The sequence below is a fragment of the Stomoxys calcitrans genome, chromosome 4 (assembly GCF_963082655.1).
Source record: "Stomoxys calcitrans chromosome 4, idStoCalc2.1, whole genome shotgun sequence".
NCBI classification, from domain to species: Eukaryota; Metazoa; Arthropoda; class Insecta; order Diptera; family Muscidae; genus Stomoxys; species Stomoxys calcitrans.
In genome coordinates, this window is record NC_081555.1 from 136,847,256 (window position 1) to 136,866,674 (window position 19,419).

At 31.2% G+C, this 19,419-nt stretch overlaps 1 protein-coding gene across 4 annotated transcripts in view; it reads left to right on the forward strand.

Annotated features, from left to right (window-relative positions):
- The window catches only part of LOC106094472 (tRNA dimethylallyltransferase), a 583,702-nt gene extending 574,965 nt beyond the window's left edge, over nt 1-8,737 (forward strand). For all 4 annotated transcript variants that reach the window (XM_059367007.1, XM_059367008.1, XM_059367009.1 and 1 more), the window contains 2 exons: nt 1,992-2,371; nt 8,518-8,737. In XM_059367007.1, coding sequence (XP_059222990.1) covers nt 1,992-2,371; nt 8,518-8,661 — 524 coding nt within the window. In that variant the 3' untranslated portion in view covers nt 8,662-8,737. The remainder of the gene's footprint in view (nt 1-1,991; nt 2,372-8,517) is intronic.
- The last annotated feature ends 10,682 nt before the right edge of the window (nt 8,738-19,419 follow it).

The following is a 19,419-nucleotide window of genomic DNA, read 5'->3' on the forward strand; positions in this document are numbered from 1 at the left end:
AGTAGCATCTCGACACTCTTGGTCGTACCATGGGAGTGGGCATTGGTTTGCCACTGCGCCATTATATCATTGGAACAAGGAGTTCCCTCATCAAGCAGTTGGGTCAGTCGAGTGGAGTATGCCGTTGCCATCTATTGCGGTTGCAACTTTTTCCAGCAATGTCCAGCTTCTGTGCAGTGTCAGATGGTACTTTCCTCCCCAAGCTCATATGGGTGCCAACCTTTGCTTCATCAAGGTAATGATCCGAATCTATATTCGCTCTACGGACCGATTGTACATCTTCCATCTATCACAACGTGATCAATTTGGTTCCTCGTGACAGACAGTGATCAGGAGACAGCCATCTGGTGTGAATCCTTCGATGTTGAAATCTGGTGCTACTAACTACCACGTTTTTCACCGCGGCGAAATTTATTAGCCTCAATCCATTATCGGACGTTATCTCGTAGAGGCTAAGCTTTCCGACTATTGGACCAAAGATGTCTTCCTTCCCTATCTTCGCATTAAAATCTCCCAGAACGATTTTATTATCATGGGCAGGGCAACGGTCATATTCTCTCTCTAGGCTCTAGTAGAAAATATCCTTGGTCTCCTCGTCCTTGTCTTTCGTCGGGGCATGGATTCATATAAGGATGATGTTGAAGAATTTGGCTTTTATGCGTATTGTGGCTAGCCTCTCATCCACCGGAGTATACGTTAAGACAAGGTGTTTCAGTCTCCAACTAACCACAAATCCACAGACAAATTCATGCCTCGTGTTATGGCAGTTATAGTTTAGTTCGTCACCATTTGGTCCTGTTGTCACGCCATTCCCAGTCTATCGCATTTCCTGTAAGGCGGTAATATCTGCCTTGTACTTTTCCAATACATCCACCAGCGCATATACTGCACCTTCTCTATAAACAGTGCTGACATTCCAGGTGCAGATCCGGAAATCATTCCCGCTTGCTCCAAAATCTGACCCTTGCCTCCAGCCGCCCTTTACCTGGGAACAGACGCTGCTGTTGGCTTTTGATTATTTGAAGGCGCCAATAACTCGCCTTGTCATCTCGAGTTTCATTGGCACTCAGTATTGAAATAAGACCCAGTGCCACCAGACTCTTCACTACTCACTACTCCGCATAAAAACGAAGCGTTCCACTATCCGCAACCTGTGGACGCCCGGCAGATTTCAGCTAAACTTTCCGTGATAACGATGGACACCTCACAAGTCTAAGCTCAAAGTTTCAGCCTGTGTGGTGATCATAGTTATCTCGTGCCGGGCGGGATATTTATCTCATCAACTCTTTAATTCCGTGGAATATCTTTCGGAGTCTACCGTAGCGCAGATGTTAGCATGTCCGCCTATGACGCTAAACGCATGAGTTTCAATTCTGACGAGAACATCAGACAAAATTTTCAGCGGTGGTTATCCCCTTCTAATGATGGCAACATTTGTGCGGTACTATGCCATGTAAAAATTTCTCTCCATAAGAGGTGTCGTACTGCGGCATGCCCTTTGGACTCGGCTATAAAAAGGAGGCACAGCACATTGATATGCGAAAAGCTTGCCCCAGTTCCTCAAAGAAAAGTTCATGGGTAAATTGTATTACGCCATCTCTATGATCTCTATGAGTATCGAAGAATAGATGGATTTTTAAAGTGTCGTCCACTAGAATACAACACCATACAGTGTTATATGTTAGATCTGGCAGCTACAGTATACAAGCAATACATAAGCCTCGTTTTAAGCTTCCAACGATTACCAATAACTTCCTTTTCAGATTTATAGTACAAGAGTAGCTCTTCTTCCAGTAGGTGTTGTATGTAAGTTTTAATTTTCTTTAGTTATTCATTATTCTAAAGTTTTATATTATTAAATAGCCATCTTTAAGTGCGACTTAACCCCCCACACATATCGTATTACCTACTCCATTGATAGAAGTATCCACTCATTTGTCCTATGTCTTGTCATGTCATTTATTTTCTTTCATATCATTGTTTTTATTTAGAGCACTTCAAACAACGGGCAGGTTCAATAAACGAACCCTCAGATTCGGATACAGAGGCGGTGGCGGCAAACGACACGATCGACCCTAAAGATCAATTACCCCCAGGGTTGGATGTGTTGAATTCATGTCTGAATGAATTGAAATTAGTTACGCGTCGCTACTCGAAAAAACAACAAAAATGGATTAACAACCGCTTTTTGGCCAGTAACGATCGTAAAGTGCCCGATTTGTATGAATTGGATACGAGTGATGTTGGACGCTGGCATGAGTGCGTCTATTCGCCGGCTGTCACTATAATTGATTGCTATCGTTCGTCTCAAGTATGCGAAATACAGCCAATGACGAAGAGAATACATCCGGGAGCGGGCTTGAATGAAGAGGTATGTATGTGACGCATATGTACATTATACAGATTTACGCATGTAACTTACCATTTGTACAGATGTCGATCTACATTCTACTACATACAAATTGCTAGATGTGGATTGACTACGATTAGCAGTGGATTTTTGTTAATACCCTCCACCATAGAATGGGGGTATAGTAATTTTGCCAACTCCGTTTGTAACCTTTCGAAATAATTCTCTTTAGTAAATTTTTACTGTCAAAAATTTCTTTGGTAAATTTTTACTGTCAAAAATTTCTTTAGTAAATTTTTGCTGTCAAAAATTTCTTTAGTAAATTTTTACTGTCAAAAATTTTTTTAGTAAATTTTTACTGTAAAAATTTCTTTAGTAAATTTTTACTGTAAAAATTTCTTTAGTAAATTTTTACTGTAAAAATTTCTTTAGTAAATTTTTACTGTAAAAATTTCTTTAGTAAATTTTTACTGTAAAAATTTCTTTAGTAAATTTTTACTGTAAAAATTTCTTTAGTAAATTTTTACTGTAAAAATTTCTTTAGTAAATTTTTACTGTAAAAATTTCTTTAGTAAATTTTTACTGTAAAAATTTCTTTAGTAAATTTTTACTGTAAAAATTTCTTTAGTAAATTTTTACTGTAAAAATTTCTTTAGTAAATTTTTACTGTAAAAATTTCTTTAGTAAATTTTTACTGTAAAAATTTCTTTAGTAAATTTTTACTGTAAAAATTTCTTTAGTAAATTTTTACTGTAAAAATTTCTTTAGTAAATTTTTACTGTAAAAATTTCTTTAGTAAATTTTTACTGTAAAAATTTCTTTAGTAAATTTTTACTGTAAAAATTTCTTTAGTAAATTTTTACTGTAAAAATTTCTTTAGTAAATTTTTACTGTAAAAATTTCTTTAGTAAATTTTTACTGTAAAAATTTCTTTAGTAAATTTTTACTGTAAAAATTTCTTTAGTAAATTTTTACTGTAAAAATTTCTTTAGTAAATTTTTACTGTAAAAATTTCTTTAGTAAATTTTTACTGTAAAAATTTCTTTAGTAAATTTTTACTGTAAAAATTTCTTTAGTAAATTTTTACTGTAAAAATTTCTTTAGTAAATTTTTACTGTAAAAATTTCTTTAGTAAATTTTTACTGTAAAAATTTCTTTAGTAAATTTTTACTGTAAAAATTTCTTTAGTAAATTTTTACTGTAAAAATTTCTTTAGTAAATTTTTACTGTAAAAATTTCTTTAGTAAATTTTTACTGTAAAAATTTCTTTAGTAAATTTTTACTGTAAAAATTTCTTTAGTAAATTTTTACTGTAAAAATTTCTTTAGTAAATTTTTACTGTAAAAATTTCTTTAGTAAATTTTTACTGTAAAAATTTCTTTAGTAAATTTTTACTGTAAAAATTTCTTTAGTAAATTTTTACTGTAAAAATTTCTTTAGTAAATTTTTACTGTAAAAATTTCTTTAGTAAATTTTTACTGTAAAAATTTCTTTAGTAAATTTTTACTGTAAAAATTTCTTTAGTAAATTTTTACTGTAAAAATTTCTTTAGTAAATTTTTACTGTAAAAATTTCTTTAGTAAATTTTTACTGTAAAAATTTCTTTAGTAAATTTTTACTGTAAAAATTTCTTTAGTAAATTTTTACTGTAAAAATTTCTTTAGTAAATTTTTACTGTAAAAATTTCTTTAGTAAATTTTTACTGTAAAAATTTCTTTAGTAAATTTTTACTGTAAAAATTTCTTTAGTAAATTTTTACTGTAAAAATTTCTTTAGTAAATTTTTACTGTAAAAATTTCTTTAGTAAATTTTTACTCTAGAAATTTCTTTAGTAAATTTTTACTCTAGAAATTTCTTTAGTAAATTTTTACTCTAGAAATTTCTTTAGTAAATTTTTACTCTAGAAATTTCTTTAGTAAATTTTTACTCTAGAAATTTCTTTAGTAAATTTTTACTCTAGAAATTTCTTTAGTAAATTTTTACTCTAGAAATTTCTTTAGTAAATTTTTACTCTAGAAATTTCTTTAGTAAATTTTTACTCTAGAAATTTCTTTAGTAAATTTTTACTCTAGAAATTTCTTTAGTAAATTTTTACTGTAAAAATTTCTTTAGTAAATTTTTACTGTAAAAATTTCTTTAGTAAATTTTTACTGTAAAAATTTCTTTAGTAAATTTTTACTGTAAAAATTTCTTTAGTAAATTTTTACTGTAAAAATTTCTTTAGTAAATTTTTACTGCAAAAAATTTCTTTAGTAAATTTTTACTGCAAAAAATTTCTTTAGTAAATTTTTACTGCAAAAAATTTCTTTAGTAAATTTTTACTGCAAAAAATTTCTTTAGTAAATTTTTACTGCAAAAAATTTCTTTAGTAAATTTTTACTGTCAAAAATTTCTTTAGTAAATTTTTACTGTCAAAAATTTCTTTAGTAAATTTTTACTGTCAAAAATTTCTTTAGTAAATTTTTACTGTAAAAAATTTCTTTAGTAAATTTTTACTGTAAAAAATTTCTTTAGTAAATTTTTACTGTAAAAAATTTCTTTAGTAAATTTTTACTGTAAAAAATTTCTTTAGTAAATTTTTACTGTAAAAAATTTCTTTAGTAAATTTTTACTGCAAAAAATTTCTTTAGTAAATTTTTACTGCAAAAAATTTCTTTAGTAAATTTTTACTGCAAAAAATTTCTTTAGTAAATTTTTACTGTCAAAAATTTCTTTAGTAAATTTTTACTGTAAAAAATTTCTTTAGTAAATTTTTACTGTAAAAAATTTCTTTAGTAAATTTTTACTGTAAAAAATTTCTTTAGTAAATTTTTACTGTAAAAAATTTCTTTAGTAAATTTTTACTGTAAAAAATTTCTTTAGTAAATTTTTACTGTAAAAAATTTCTTTAGTAAATTTTTACTGTAAAAAATTTCTTTAGTAAATTTTTACTGTCAAATATTTCTTTAGTAAATTTTTACTGTCAAATATTTCTTTAGTAAATTTTTACTGTCAAATATTTCTTTAGTAAATTTTTACTGTCAAATATTTCTTTAGTAAATTTTTACTGTCAAATATTTCTTTAGTAAATTTTTACTGTCAAATATTTCTTTAGTAAATTTTTACTGTCAAATATTTCTTTAGTAAATTTTTACTGTAAAAATTTCTTTAGTAAATTTTTACTGTAAAAATTTCTTTAGTAAATTTTTACTGTAAAAATTTCTTTAGTAAATTTTTACTGTAAAAATTTCTTTAGTAAATTTTTACTGTAAAAATTTCTTTAGTAAATTTTTACTGTAAAAATTTCTTTAGTAAATTTTTACTCTAGAAATTTCTTTAGTAAATTTTTACTCTAGAAATTTCTTTAGTAAATTTTTACTCTAGAAATTTCTTTAGTAAATTTTTACCGTCAAAAATTTCTTTAGTAAATTTTTACCGTCAAAAATTTCTTTAATAAATTTTTACCGTCAAAAATTTCTTTAGTAAATTTTTACTGTAAAAATTTCTTTAGTAAATTTTTACTCTAGAAATTTCTTTAGTAAATTTTTACTCTAGAAATTTCTTTAGTAAATTTTTACTCTAGAAATTTCTTTAGTAAATTTTTACTCTAGAAATTTCTTTAGTAAATTTTTACTCTAGAAATTTCTTTAGTAAATTTTTACTCTAGAAATTTCTTTAGTAAATTTTTACTCTAGAAATTTCTTTAGTAAATTTTTACTCTAGAAATTTCTTTAGTAAATTTTTACTCTAGAAATTTCTTTAGTAAATTTTTACTCTAGAAATTTCTTTAGTAAATTTTTACTGTAAAAATTTCTTTAGTAAATTTTTACTGTAAAAATTTCTTTAGTAAATTTTTACTGTAAAAATTTCTTTAGTAAATTTTTACTGTAAAAATTTCTTTAGTAAATTTTTACTGTAAAAATTTCTTTAGTAAATTTTTACTGCAAAAAATTTCTTTAGTAAATTTTTACTGCAAAAAATTTCTTTAGTAAATTTTTACTGCAAAAAATTTCTTTAGTAAATTTTTACTGCAAAAAATTTCTTTAGTAAATTTTTACTGCAAAAAATTTCTTTAGTAAATTTTTACTGTCAAAAATTTCTTTAGTAAATTTTTACTGTCAAAAATTTCTTTAGTAAATTTTTACTGTCAAAAATTTCTTTAGTAAATTTTTACTGTAAAAAATTTCTTTAGTAAATTTTTACTGTAAAAAATTTCTTTAGTAAATTTTTACTGTAAAAAATTTCTTTAGTAAATTTTTACTGTAAAAAATTTCTTTAGTAAATTTTTACTGTAAAAAATTTCTTTAGTAAATTTTTACTGCAAAAAATTTCTTTAGTAAATTTTTACTGCAAAAAATTTCTTTAGTAAATTTTTACTGCAAAAAATTTCTTTAGTAAATTTTTACTGTCAAAAATTTCTTTAGTAAATTTTTACTGTAAAAAATTTCTTTAGTAAATTTTTACTGTAAAAAATTTCTTTAGTAAATTTTTACTGTAAAAAATTTCTTTAGTAAATTTTTACTGTAAAAAATTTCTTTAGTAAATTTTTACTGTAAAAAATTTCTTTAGTAAATTTTTACTGTAAAAAATTTCTTTAGTAAATTTTTACTGTAAAAAATTTCTTTAGTAAATTTTTACTGTCAAATATTTCTTTAGTAAATTTTTACTGTCAAATATTTCTTTAGTAAATTTTTACTGTCAAATATTTCTTTAGTAAATTTTTACTGTCAAATATTTCTTTAGTAAATTTTTACTGTCAAATATTTCTTTAGTAAATTTTTACTGTCAAATATTTCTTTAGTAAATTTTTACTGTCAAATATTTCTTTAGTAAATTTTTACTGTAAAAATTTCTTTAGTAAATTTTTACTGTAAAAATTTCTTTAGTAAATTTTTACTGTAAAAATTTCTTTAGTAAATTTTTACTGTAAAAATTTCTTTAGTAAATTTTTACTGTAAAAATTTCTTTAGTAAATTTTTACTGTAAAAATTTCTTTAGTAAATTTTTACTCTAGAAATTTCTTTAGTAAATTTTTACTCTAGAAATTTCTTTAGTAAATTTTTACTCTAGAAATTTCTTTAGTAAATTTTTACCGTCAAAAATTTCTTTAGTAAATTTTTACCGTCAAAAATTTCTTTAATAAATTTTTACCGTCAAAAATTTCTTTAGTAAATTTTTACTGTCAAAAATTTCTTTAGTAAATTTTTACTGTCAAAAGTTTCTTTAGTAAATTTTTACTGTCAAAATTTTCTTTAGTAAATTTTTACTGTCAAAAATTTCTTTAGTAAATTTTTACTGTCAAAAATTTCTTTAGTAAATTTTTACTGTCAAAAATTTCTTAAGTAAATTTTTACTGTCAAAAATTTCTTTAGTAAATTTTTACTGTCAAAAATTTCTTTAGTAAATTTTTACTGTCAAAAATTTCTTTAGTAAATTTTTACTGTCAAAAATTTCTTTAGTAAATTTTTACTGTCAAAAATTTCTTTAGTAAATTTTTACCGTCAAAAATTTCTTTAGTAAATTTTTACTGTCAAAAATTTTTTTAGTAAATTTTTACTGTCAAAAATTTCTTTAGTACATTTTTACTGTAAAAATTTCTTTAGTAAATTTTTACTGTAAAAATTTCTTTCGTAAATTTTTACTGTAAAAATTTCTTTCGTAAATTTTTACTGTAAAAATTTCTTTCGTAAATTTTTACTGTAAAAATTTCTTTAGTAAATTTTTAATGCAAAAAATTCTTTAGTAATTTAAAAATTTCTTTAGTAAATTTTTACTGTAAAAATTTCTTTAGTAAATTTTAACTGTAAAAATTTCTTTAGTAAATTTTTACTGCCAAAAATTTCTTTAGTAAATTTTTGGTGTCCAAAATTTCTTTAGTAAATTTTTACTGTCAAAAATTTCTTTAGTAAATTTTTACTGTCAAAAATTTCTTTGATAAATTTTTACTGTCAAAAATTTCTTTAGTAAATTTTTACTGTCAAAAATTTCTTTGGTAAAATTTTACTGTCAAAAATTTCTTTAGTAAATTTTTACTGTCAAAAATTTCTGTAGTAAATTTTTTTTTAGTTTATATTTTCTATAATTTAAAAACTTCCCTGACTCATATGCGATCACATCTCATCTCATTAGCGTAAGTCCAAACAACAAAATGGCGAATTTAAATCTATAAGAAATTTACTCTATTTTAGATCACAAATTTTTGCGCCATCTGTCAACGGCACTTCATAGGTGAATATCAATGGAATTTGCATCTAAAATCGAATCGCCATAAGAAGCGTAAAGAATCTGTTCAGAGGAAACAAGCTGAGTGTCCAACCGAAGAAGAGAAATAAAAGTCACAAAGCGTTTAATTCCATTTGATAATATTTTCAAATGTTGAATAAATAAAATGTTTTATTGTCAATTTTATACTTTTTTTTAATGTGTTTCTCTTTACAATTACTTGATGTATGGATGGGCAAATAGGTCGTTTGTAAAATGTACATCAATATATGGAATCGAATTGTTTAATAATTTCTTTCTTTGAAATCAATGAACAAACTTAACAAAATTATTTTTGTATTTTTTTTGTTGTTTTATAATAATAACAAGGTACAATATAATAATTACTCATATATAGTTTTTATTTCCTTCGGATTTTCTTCGGGTTTAGAATAGTTTTAGATTTTTCTTTTTTCAACACATTGAACATAGTTTTTACTTTTTGATATTGTTTTTGTGTTTGTTTTCGTGGGGATTAAATAATCTTTAACATTAATATAATCTGAATTTTTATGAGTTTTCATGTTCGTTTGTTTTTTATATTGGTTTTATAGTCATGGCGTTAATATTTTTTTTTTTATAATTTTAGTTAGTGACACTAGGCAACATTTTATGAGGGAATGTCTTTGGGATTTTATTGTATGACGATCATTTAAATAATAACATAAAAACATAAAAAGTTGATAGCAAGTAGTGGACAATATTTAATCTATTAAAAGCATATTTTTACATTTTATACGATTTTTTTGGTTTACTTAGCATTGGAAATTAGACAAAAATTAATTTTTTTTTGTAAAAGTGAAGTATTGACAAAATTGTACTTAAAAAAGTGAAACTTTTGTAAACAGGTCAACCATACTCATAGAAAGTAAATAAATAAAACTAAAAAAATACCTATAGAAACAGAAAGTGTTTGCCTTGAGACAACCAAATCACATCTGTCTGTCTTGTCTCCCTCTGATGACACAGTAAAACCATTTCGACAAAATTTTCTTTTACAAAAAAAAATCAAAAAAATTTTCTACAAAAAAGATAGTTGACTTGGCTGGTCTTGCTTCTATGTGGCACATGGGCCAGAGATCCCGCATTTAAGCCTCATTTTATTATTGGGATTGGTTTCGGCACACTTTCTACGCAGTTATCCCTTGTAGATCTGAAAAAGAAGGAGAAACTGTGAAAGGTGTTGATGTGACCACGAAAACTCTGAACGACCCATTCAAGCCAATATGTCCTATAGGTAATATCAAAGCAAATAGGTAATATCGGTTCAAATTTGGATATAGCGCCCATATAAACCGATCCCTCGATTTGACTTTTTGAGCTCCTAGGAGCCTATTAACTACCATCTTATTATATTCTATTCAGCCGTTTTTACGGAATTTTTATATATTCCGTAAAAACGGCTGAACCGATTTTCGTAAAATTTTCACAGTTGGTAGAGTTTAAGCTCCGGTGAAAATAGGGTGCTACAATTGTTGATATTCGTTTGGTTCGCTGAGATGTTTACCGGGAAACACTCGAACGGACAATGTGTGGCTCGTCGGGGGCTGGGCGATAACAAGTTTTATCTCTTTTAAATCGCCAAGACATGATAGACTTGACTTTTCTGGAGGGATCTCAGGACCCTTTTCGCTTATAACTACAAGCGTACTCCGCCATGCTGACTCTTTGGCTTAGCAACATAAACTCTGCTCGCAGCAGCACGTCATGAAAACCTATCCCAGCACGGGATAGCTGTGAACACCACACAGGCCGAAACATTGAGGTTCGATCTGTTTTGTGTTCATTGCTGTCGCGCGAAGCTTAGCTGCGAGCTACCTGGCGCGTCCACAGGTTGCGGATAGTGGAATGCACCATACGGAGTAGCTGCAACGGCAGTCGCTGACAAGCAGCGGTATAAAGCAGAGAGTTTCAGTGAGAGATCGGGCGGCATCGGCACTTTCACAAATACAGGGTGTCTATGATGTTCGGTATGACAAGGCGAGTTAATGGCGCCTTTAAATAGCCAATGGCCTCTCTATTCTTGCTCACCCACAGGAGCTTGACGAGGATCGCCAGCTCCATATGCAAATGTGGCTACAACAACAACATAAATACCTATCGGACACAAAGGTCATTTTTATTCCAAAAGCAGGCACACATTTTCAGACAAAAGCAAAAGATTTTCGTTCTGTTAATTTGTCATCCTTTATGCTAATAAGGCAAAGAATCCTATCCTGAACGTCCTAAGCTGAACGCCTGGGTTCGAATCTTGGCGAGAATATTAGAAAAAATGTCAATATTGGTTATGCCCTCCCAATGTTGGCGACATTAGTGAGGTTACTATGCCATGTAAAAACTACTCCCCACAGAGGGTTCGCACTGCGACATGCTACTCGGACTCGTCTATAAAAATGAGGCCCCTTACGATTGAGCAAAAACTTGAATCGGCCGACAATTAGTGATATGTGAAAAGTTTGCCCCTGTTCTTTAAAGGAATATTTATGGGCAACTTTGCAATTTGAAACATGTCTCAATAACTACGAGCCCATCACAAGGGCATTTCCACAAAAATTGCCATTCAGGACCTATTTGGCAAAACTGAAGTCTCTCTCACTGTCAAGGAATATACAATGGTAGCAATTCTAGACTTTGAGAATACCCTCCATAATGGAAAACTAAAGCCAATAACGGACTTGTTGAAAACTCTAAGCATCAATACTACCGTAAGAAAGATGTGTTATGGCAGGCTTGGGGTCTGCATATCTACATAGATGGGTCAGTAGAAAGACTCCTCAAGGAGGTGTATTGTCTCCAATGCCTCGTCAAAAAAATAGTGTAAAATTGACATCCGGATTAGAAAATTGCTTACTCTGCACTCAAGAGACCTACTTTACGGTGAATTGGGCGACTGAAAGTGGTCTAGACGTTAATCCATCTGTTGTTGTTCTTTTCATCAGGAGCTAAGAGATAGGCACGGTGGTACTGTATACTGCAGTTGTCAGACCTTACTTTACTTTTACTTTAATTGGCTATGACAGAATATTTGTTCCCCTAGCCGAACGTAGAATAGCGTTCCAAGCGCCTCGATCTTCTGCGCTTATTCTAAAATCTCTGACACCAAGTTTCGAGGTGTCTCCCACCACTTGAGCTTTCCATCGGGCTTTTGGTCTTCCCGGTTTGCGTGTACCACCGTGTTTGCCTTCAAAAGACTTGTTTGCTGGAGCTTCTTCATCCATTCTGACAACATGACCTAGCCAACGCAGCCGTTGTATTTTGATGCGTGTAACTATGCTACCGTCGTCATATAGGACGTACTTCATAAGTCGCTTATATTCTCCATTAAAGCAAATTGGTCCATATATTTTACGAAGAATCTTTCTCTCAAATACTCCAAGTACTGCCTCATCTGCTTTCACAAGTACCCATGCTTTAGAACCATATAACAGCACGGATAGTATCAGTGTCTTGTATAGTGTGATGTTCGTCTGTCGAGAGGTGGCCTTGTTTCTAAACCGCATTGTCAGACCATTATAACATATGTCTGGTGAACAGCGCTCGAAAAATCAACCCTTTGTACTTAGCCGAATGTGAAGGATAGCTTGCTTATACACCACAGCCGCACTGCGGACGACACCATACTTAATGTCTCTGGACTTTACGGCCAAAAAAACAGATTTTCCTTGCGTCGGTTACGAAAACTATATTATCTTTGATGCAGTGCCCTATGTTCCATGCAATGTGGATTACGCAATGCCAGAACCGCTATAACTGTACCCCTATTCCTAATGGAACCATTTGAAACTATAATACCCCTACAAACATAAAAAAAAAGCCTAGAAGACCAGGTGGACTTTGCATTGTACTATGAGCTTGCAGAACTAGGAACTACATTCCACATCCACATTCCAGGGTAAATTGAATCTGTAAGTATGGCTCGAGTGACATGCAAGTTGGGTCTTCAGCATGAGGCCCATAGGGCATCGACTGACAGATGGTCACTCTAAAAATTTGTGGTCCTATCTTAACTTGAAGAGGTCAATTGCTTTGCTATAGTTGGCTGGAAGAGACGTCTTAGTCATAGTGTCCATAATGACAGGTCACTGTCATACCAAAAAAACATAGACTGAAGGTTGTAAGTAACGACTTCTGCAGAAGCTGTATATCTTTTTGAAGCGATTTGAATGGTTAGAATACATTTTCCTTCCTCTAGCGACATGTAAGGTGGATCTTCAGTATGAGACCCAAAGGACATCGACTGACAAGTGGTCACTAAATGCTGGTATTGGTCACTCTTAAATTTTGTGATCTAATCTTAACTTGAAGAGGTCAGATGTCGCTGTAGTTGACTACAACAGGCATCTGAGTAATTTTGCTGACAGGACACTGTCATTATGAAAAACTTAGACTGAAAGTTGCAAGTAACAACTACAGCAAAACCTGTATGTCATTTTGAAGCAATCTGAATGGTTTGAAGTCTTTTTCCTTCTACAGTTCCAAAAGACGAAAATGTCGACAAATGTTGCATAGTGTCATTTAAAGTAAACATTTATAAACATTTATTAAATAAATTTGTCTTTAGGTTTCATTACATTCCGGTAAATAGTTTTATAGTTATAGATTTGAGTTTTGGTTATTTATTATATGTAATTATGTATATTTTTTAACAGTTAACAGTTTTTGTGTCAATTTGAGTTTTGGCATTTATATGTCTCAACTATGACACATTTAAACGGGATGATATTTTCTTTATAATGCTTACCTTAAATTAATTTTTATTTTTTTTATTTTTAGTGTACAGTTTTCCTAGATAAATTTCGTTTTTTTTTTGCTAACGTGTGTGAATATTCTCTTTTAAGTTTAATGACGAAATTAAAATCTTTTAGTATGAACAAATTGTGCATGAAAATATTTGTTATGCATGTGGTCTAATTTTAAATTCAGTTTTTTTATATTTTTGCTTACTTTATTTCTTATAAGATGAACGGTTTCGATTCGTTTTAGTTTAACTAGTTTCTTTCTCTTTTGTTGTAACATTTATTATTTTTTATGAAAAAATTTCATTTTAATTATTCGTATAATTATGCATATGTATGTATGTGTATGTTTGTTTGGGACTTATTTGTGATCACATTTGATATAGCAAACTTAAAATGTTTATGATATTTGTTTTTATTGATATTATTTTTAATACCAATGTAAAAATATTCAAAAGCTTTTGATATCCATATTCTCCTAAGGGCCTTATACAGAAAAGCAAACAAACAAAAAAATAAGAACAAAAATATTGAGTCAAGTTTTGGTAAAAATGTTGATGCAAGGGTATTTTATTGCCTTGATGGAAAATCTCAAAAATATTTTAAGACATTATTGAAGATGCCTTCAAATGTAACACCGCCGTCAGTTATGAAGAAGCTGTAAACTTTGGGCAACAATACTACCCTACAAAGGATGCATTACGGCAGTCTTAAGATCTGTAAATCTACTCAGATGAATCAGTAGATGAACTGCTCATGGAGGTAAACTGTCTTCACTTCTTTGCAATACAGTCATTTTCTGCGTAAGTGAATCAAGTGGGTCATCGAAGTGTTATAAACTGATAGAAAACTACGTTGCAAAATCATGCGCCAATAGTGTAATTTTTCTTGAACAGGCGTTGTTGATAATATTGTCAACATGCTGGATGATTTTATGAACACACGTTGTTGATTATGAATATCCATGCTATCAAGGAAACAGCTACGAAATCCAGTTGAGCTTTTTAGGTTCTTGAAAGAAATTCGCAAACTATATTTGATTAAAGTTCATTCTAAGTTTAATTAAAAATGCATTTACTTTCTTTTAAAGAAATCCGCAATTACTTTTTGGGCAACCCAATACATCGAAATATTGGTCTGAGGGCCAGCAAAGTTTATATATTATCTGTCGCCTTGACATTCTAAGTCGATTTAGCCCTGTCCGTCTATGTGTTGAAAGCACACTAACTTTCGAAGGAATAAAGCTGAGCGCTTGAAATTTTGCAAAAATACTTCACAAAAAAATGGACCGATATAGTCCATTTACAATCGCAATCGACCTACACTAATCGGCTGGGATTGTAAATGGGCTATATCGATCCATGATTTGATATAGCTGCCATATAAACCAATCTCCTAGACCTCTAGAGGGCGCAATTCGTATCCGATTTGGCTGAAATTGTACAAAAAGTGGTGTGCTTTGACTTCTAACAACTGTGCCAAGTGTAGTCCAAATCGGTTTAAAACCTGATATAGCTTCCATACAAACCGATCTCGGATCTTGACTTCTTAGGCCTCTAGAGGGCGCAATTCGTATCCGATTTAAGTGAAATTTTACACAAAGTGCTTTGTTGTAACTTCCAACAACTGTGCCAAGTATGGTCCAAACCAGTTCAAACCTGATATAGCTCCCATATAAACCGATCAAGGATCTTGACTTCTTCGGCCTCTAGAGGGCGCAATTATCATCCGATTTGGCTGAAATTGTACACAAAGTGGTTTGTTTTGACTTCCAATAACTGTGCCAAGTATGGTCCAAATAGGTTCAAACCTGATATAGCTCCCATATAAACCGATCAAGGATCTTGACTTCTTCGGCCTCTGGAGGGCGCAATTATCATCCGATTTGGCTGAAATTGTACATAAAGTGGTTTGTTTTTACTTCCAATTACTGCGTCAAGTATGGTCCAAATCGGTTCATTATCTGACATAGCTCCCATATAAACCGACATAGGATCTTGAATTCTTGAGCCGCTAGAGGGCGCAATTATCATCCCATTTATCTGAATTTTTGCATAAAGTGTTGTGTTATGACTTCCAACAATTGTGCCAAACATGGTCTAAATCGGTGCATAACCTGATTTAGCTCCCATATAAACCGATCTCGAATCTTGATTTCTTGAGCCACTAGAGGCCGCAGTTATTATACGACTTGGCTGAAATGCATGAAGTGTTTTGTTTAAACTTCCAACAACTGTTAAATGTATAGTTCATTTATCTGACATAGCTCCAATATAAACCTCTCTCGGATTATGACAGCTAGAGGTCACAATTGTTATCCGATTTGACTGAAAATTTACACAAAGTGCTTTGAATTATCTTCCAACAACTGTTCAAAGTATAGTTCAAATCGGTTAATTATCTGACTAGCTCCCATATAAACCTATCTCGGATCTTGACTTTTGAGCCACTAGAGGGGGCAATTATCATCCCATCCCAACAATTGTGGCATATATGGTCCAAATCGGTTAAAAACCTGATATAGCTCCCATATAAAAAGATCTCGGATCTTGTTTTCTTGAGTCGCTAGGGCGCACAATTATTATTCGATTTGGCTGAAATTTTGAAGAAGTGTTTTGTTTTGATTTTCAACAACTGGACTAAGTATAGTCTAAATCGATTAATAACCTGATATAGCTCCCATATAAATCGATATCGGATCTTAATTTACTGAGCCGCTAGGGGGCGCAATTATTTTTCGTTTCGTGTTTTGTTTTGACTTCCAACCACTGTGCCATGTTTGGTCTAAATCGGTTCATAGCCTGAAATAGCTCCCATATAAACCGATCTCCGAACTTGATTTCTTGATCGGCTAGAGGGCGCAAATATTATCCGATTTGGTTGAAATTTTGCACGAAGTGGTTTGTTTTGACTTCCAACAAGTGTGTCTAAATAGTTTCTTGTGCTTCTAGGGTTCGCAATTATTATGCAATTTGGCTGAAAATTTTCACTATGACTTTCACTTTGTCCTCAAACAGTCAAGCCAAATGTGGCCCCAATCGGTTCATAACTTGGTTTAGCTCCTATAGCATAGCAATTTTTATCCATTATTCTTTGTTTGCCTATAAAGAGACATCGAGCAAAGAACTTGACAAGTGCGATCCATGATGGAGGGTATATAAGATTCGCCCCGGCCGAACTTTGCACGCTTTTACTTGTTTGTAATTAAGGTGGAGATTGCATTTTTTACCAAATCAGCAGGAAAGTTTTCACATATCACTTTTTTAGTCCAAAGACAAATTTTATGAATTTAGTTAACAATCGGTTCCGATTAAGGTATAGCTCAACCATATGCATAAATCGCCTGATTTACACTTATAAGGTCGTATTTATTACAATGTTTTATCACCTAGCTGAAATCCTCTGCAGAATTTCATCGGTTCAAAATAAGATCTTCAAAAATTGAGATATTGTTTTGAAATTTTACACAGATTCGTATATCTTCAATGCGCAGGATATATAGCTTCCACATTAATCCAATTACAGGTTGAAATTTGAAACGGTTAGTTTTCCCAAGCACCTTGACTTCCTTGTCACACATGGTTCCAATCGGACTATATTTATGTGTAATTGCCCTTTAGAGGGATGTTAAGCAGGGACATTTATAATCCGCTTTCGCTGAAATTTGGAATGTGGAGTTAGTTGTACTAAGCCTTCCGATATCTGACTTGAATATGATCCAAATCGAACTATATTTCGATATAGCTGCCATATAGATATGCCGATTAAGGGTCGTCAGCCCTTACGAGGCATATTTATTACCCGATTTCGCTGAAATGTAAAACAGTGAGTTCTATTAAGCCCTTTGACATACATGACAAATATGGTCCCGATTGGTCTAGATTTATATATACCTGCCACATAGACCGATCTTATGAATAAAGCCATCACAAGCGCATTTATTGCGAGATTTCGAAGCAATCGGAACCAGCAATTTTTTTTTGAGCCTCCAGACATCCGATCCGAATTTGATTTTAATCGTACCGTATATATTGTAGATTTATCTGCCATATAGACCGATAAGCCTAGTTAGGTGCTTACGCCCATAACAGGCGCATTTATTTCTTGATTTTGCTGAAATTCGGAACAGTGAGTTTTATCAAGACTCCCGAAATCCGAACTGAATTTAATCAGGATTTGGATACAGCTGTCATGTAAACCAATTAGGATCATTAGCCCACAACTGTCACATTTATAATGCGAATTTGCTAAAACTTGGAACAGTGAGTAGCATTTGGCCTCCCGATTTCCGAACCGAGCTTGACCATTCTAAGATATAGCTGCCATTTAGACCGACCTGACATTTTAGGGTCTTTAATCCATAAAAGGGGCTTTTATTATCCGATTTCGGTGAAATTTTATATAATGGAGGATAGGTAGAGGTTCAATAGTGCCGGAGATATAACCCCGCCTTGAGCAACTCCGCCTTGTTAAACTCTACGGTGCTTCGACTGCTTATCCCTAAATTCCTCAAATGACAGATAATTCGCAACCCAGTGCGAATATATATAGGAGCTACATCTATCTGAATCGATTTTGGTGATCGTCCTGTAGTTTGTAAACAATTTAACATGGACAAACGGACAGACAGACAGACGGACGGACGGACATAGCTAATTCGAAGCAGAAAGTGATTCTGAGTCGATCGGTATATTTACCAACGGGTCTATCTTTCTTCCTTCTGGGTGTTACAAACAAATGCACTAAGTTATAATACCATGTACCACAGTAGTGGTGTAGGGTATAAAAAGGAGGACCACCTGCTACTACCTTACAAAACATCTCCCCAATTGGAATTTTTTCCCCACTATGGCTATATGGGGTACAAATAAAACGTATTTGGGAATAGATAAAAAATTGCATGGGGAAAGAGTAAGAAGTAAACATATTTTCGCGTAATGTTAAGGTAGGTACATCGTAGCGGGGCCAGATTCAGCTAGTAGGATAATACGTTTATCTATGGTGGTGGGTAATTAAAGTTCGCTACGACCGAGCTTAACGGGTTTTATTTGTTTAAATTGTCTTTGATATACCTATTTTGTAGAATGGCAAATTTTTTATAATTTTTTCTTTAAAAAAATTTTCCCTTTACGAAATTTCAGCAAATTATTTGAAAAAATATCTCTGAAAAAAAATCCATTTAATTGCTGCTTTAGTCAACATTTTGGTGAAATTTTAGGCAAATTGCAATGCTATTTTAATTTTTTTAATTTGATCTTAAATAAATGCTGTTGATATTTGAAACCAAAGTTAAACCTATCCAAAAATCCAACAGTCGAAGGAAAATTCTTAAAGACTTCAATTTTCAAAGTTTGCAAATAGACAACAAAAAACGCACCATACACCTAAAAATTCGCTTGATTATAATTATTTTCTGCCTACCTACCCGTTTCTTCTCGTATGACACTTAAATTTAAATTAGCCAGTGCCATATTTTCATAAAAAATGAGAATCGAGTAGTTAAATAATGATGGACTTAAAAAAGGAAGAGTTTGCTCTATATAGTTCATTAACAGCTAAAAATATGCCAAGGTTTCTACGCTTTAAAATTGTCCAGCAAAAACAAATTGTTCCAAGTCTATAAAAAAATCGAAAAGAAAGTAAAATAGGGTGAGGCAAAACAGAATTTAACCAAGTTAATTGAAAATATATTGAAAATTATGTTTAATTTGAGTTAAAAAACAAATAAAAGCGTGCTAGGTTCGGCCGGGCCGAATCTTGGGAACCCACCACCATGGATTCTGTTAAAATATGGGGGCTAGATCAAGTTATAAACCGAATTGGACCGTACTTGGCGCAGTTGTTAGGAGTCATAACAGAACACCACGTAAATTTCAGCCAAATCGGATGAAAATTGCGGCTTCCAGGGGCTCGGGAGATCGGTTTATATGGGGGCTATATCAGGTTATGGACCGATTTAGACCGTACTTGGCTCCATAACTAGTGCAAAATTTCAGCCGAATCGAACAAAAATTGTGGCTTCCATGGGCTTCAAGAAAAGCCTTAAAGGACCTGTTGTATGGTCTTTATGTTGCGCTTTTTCTCCATAGCAGT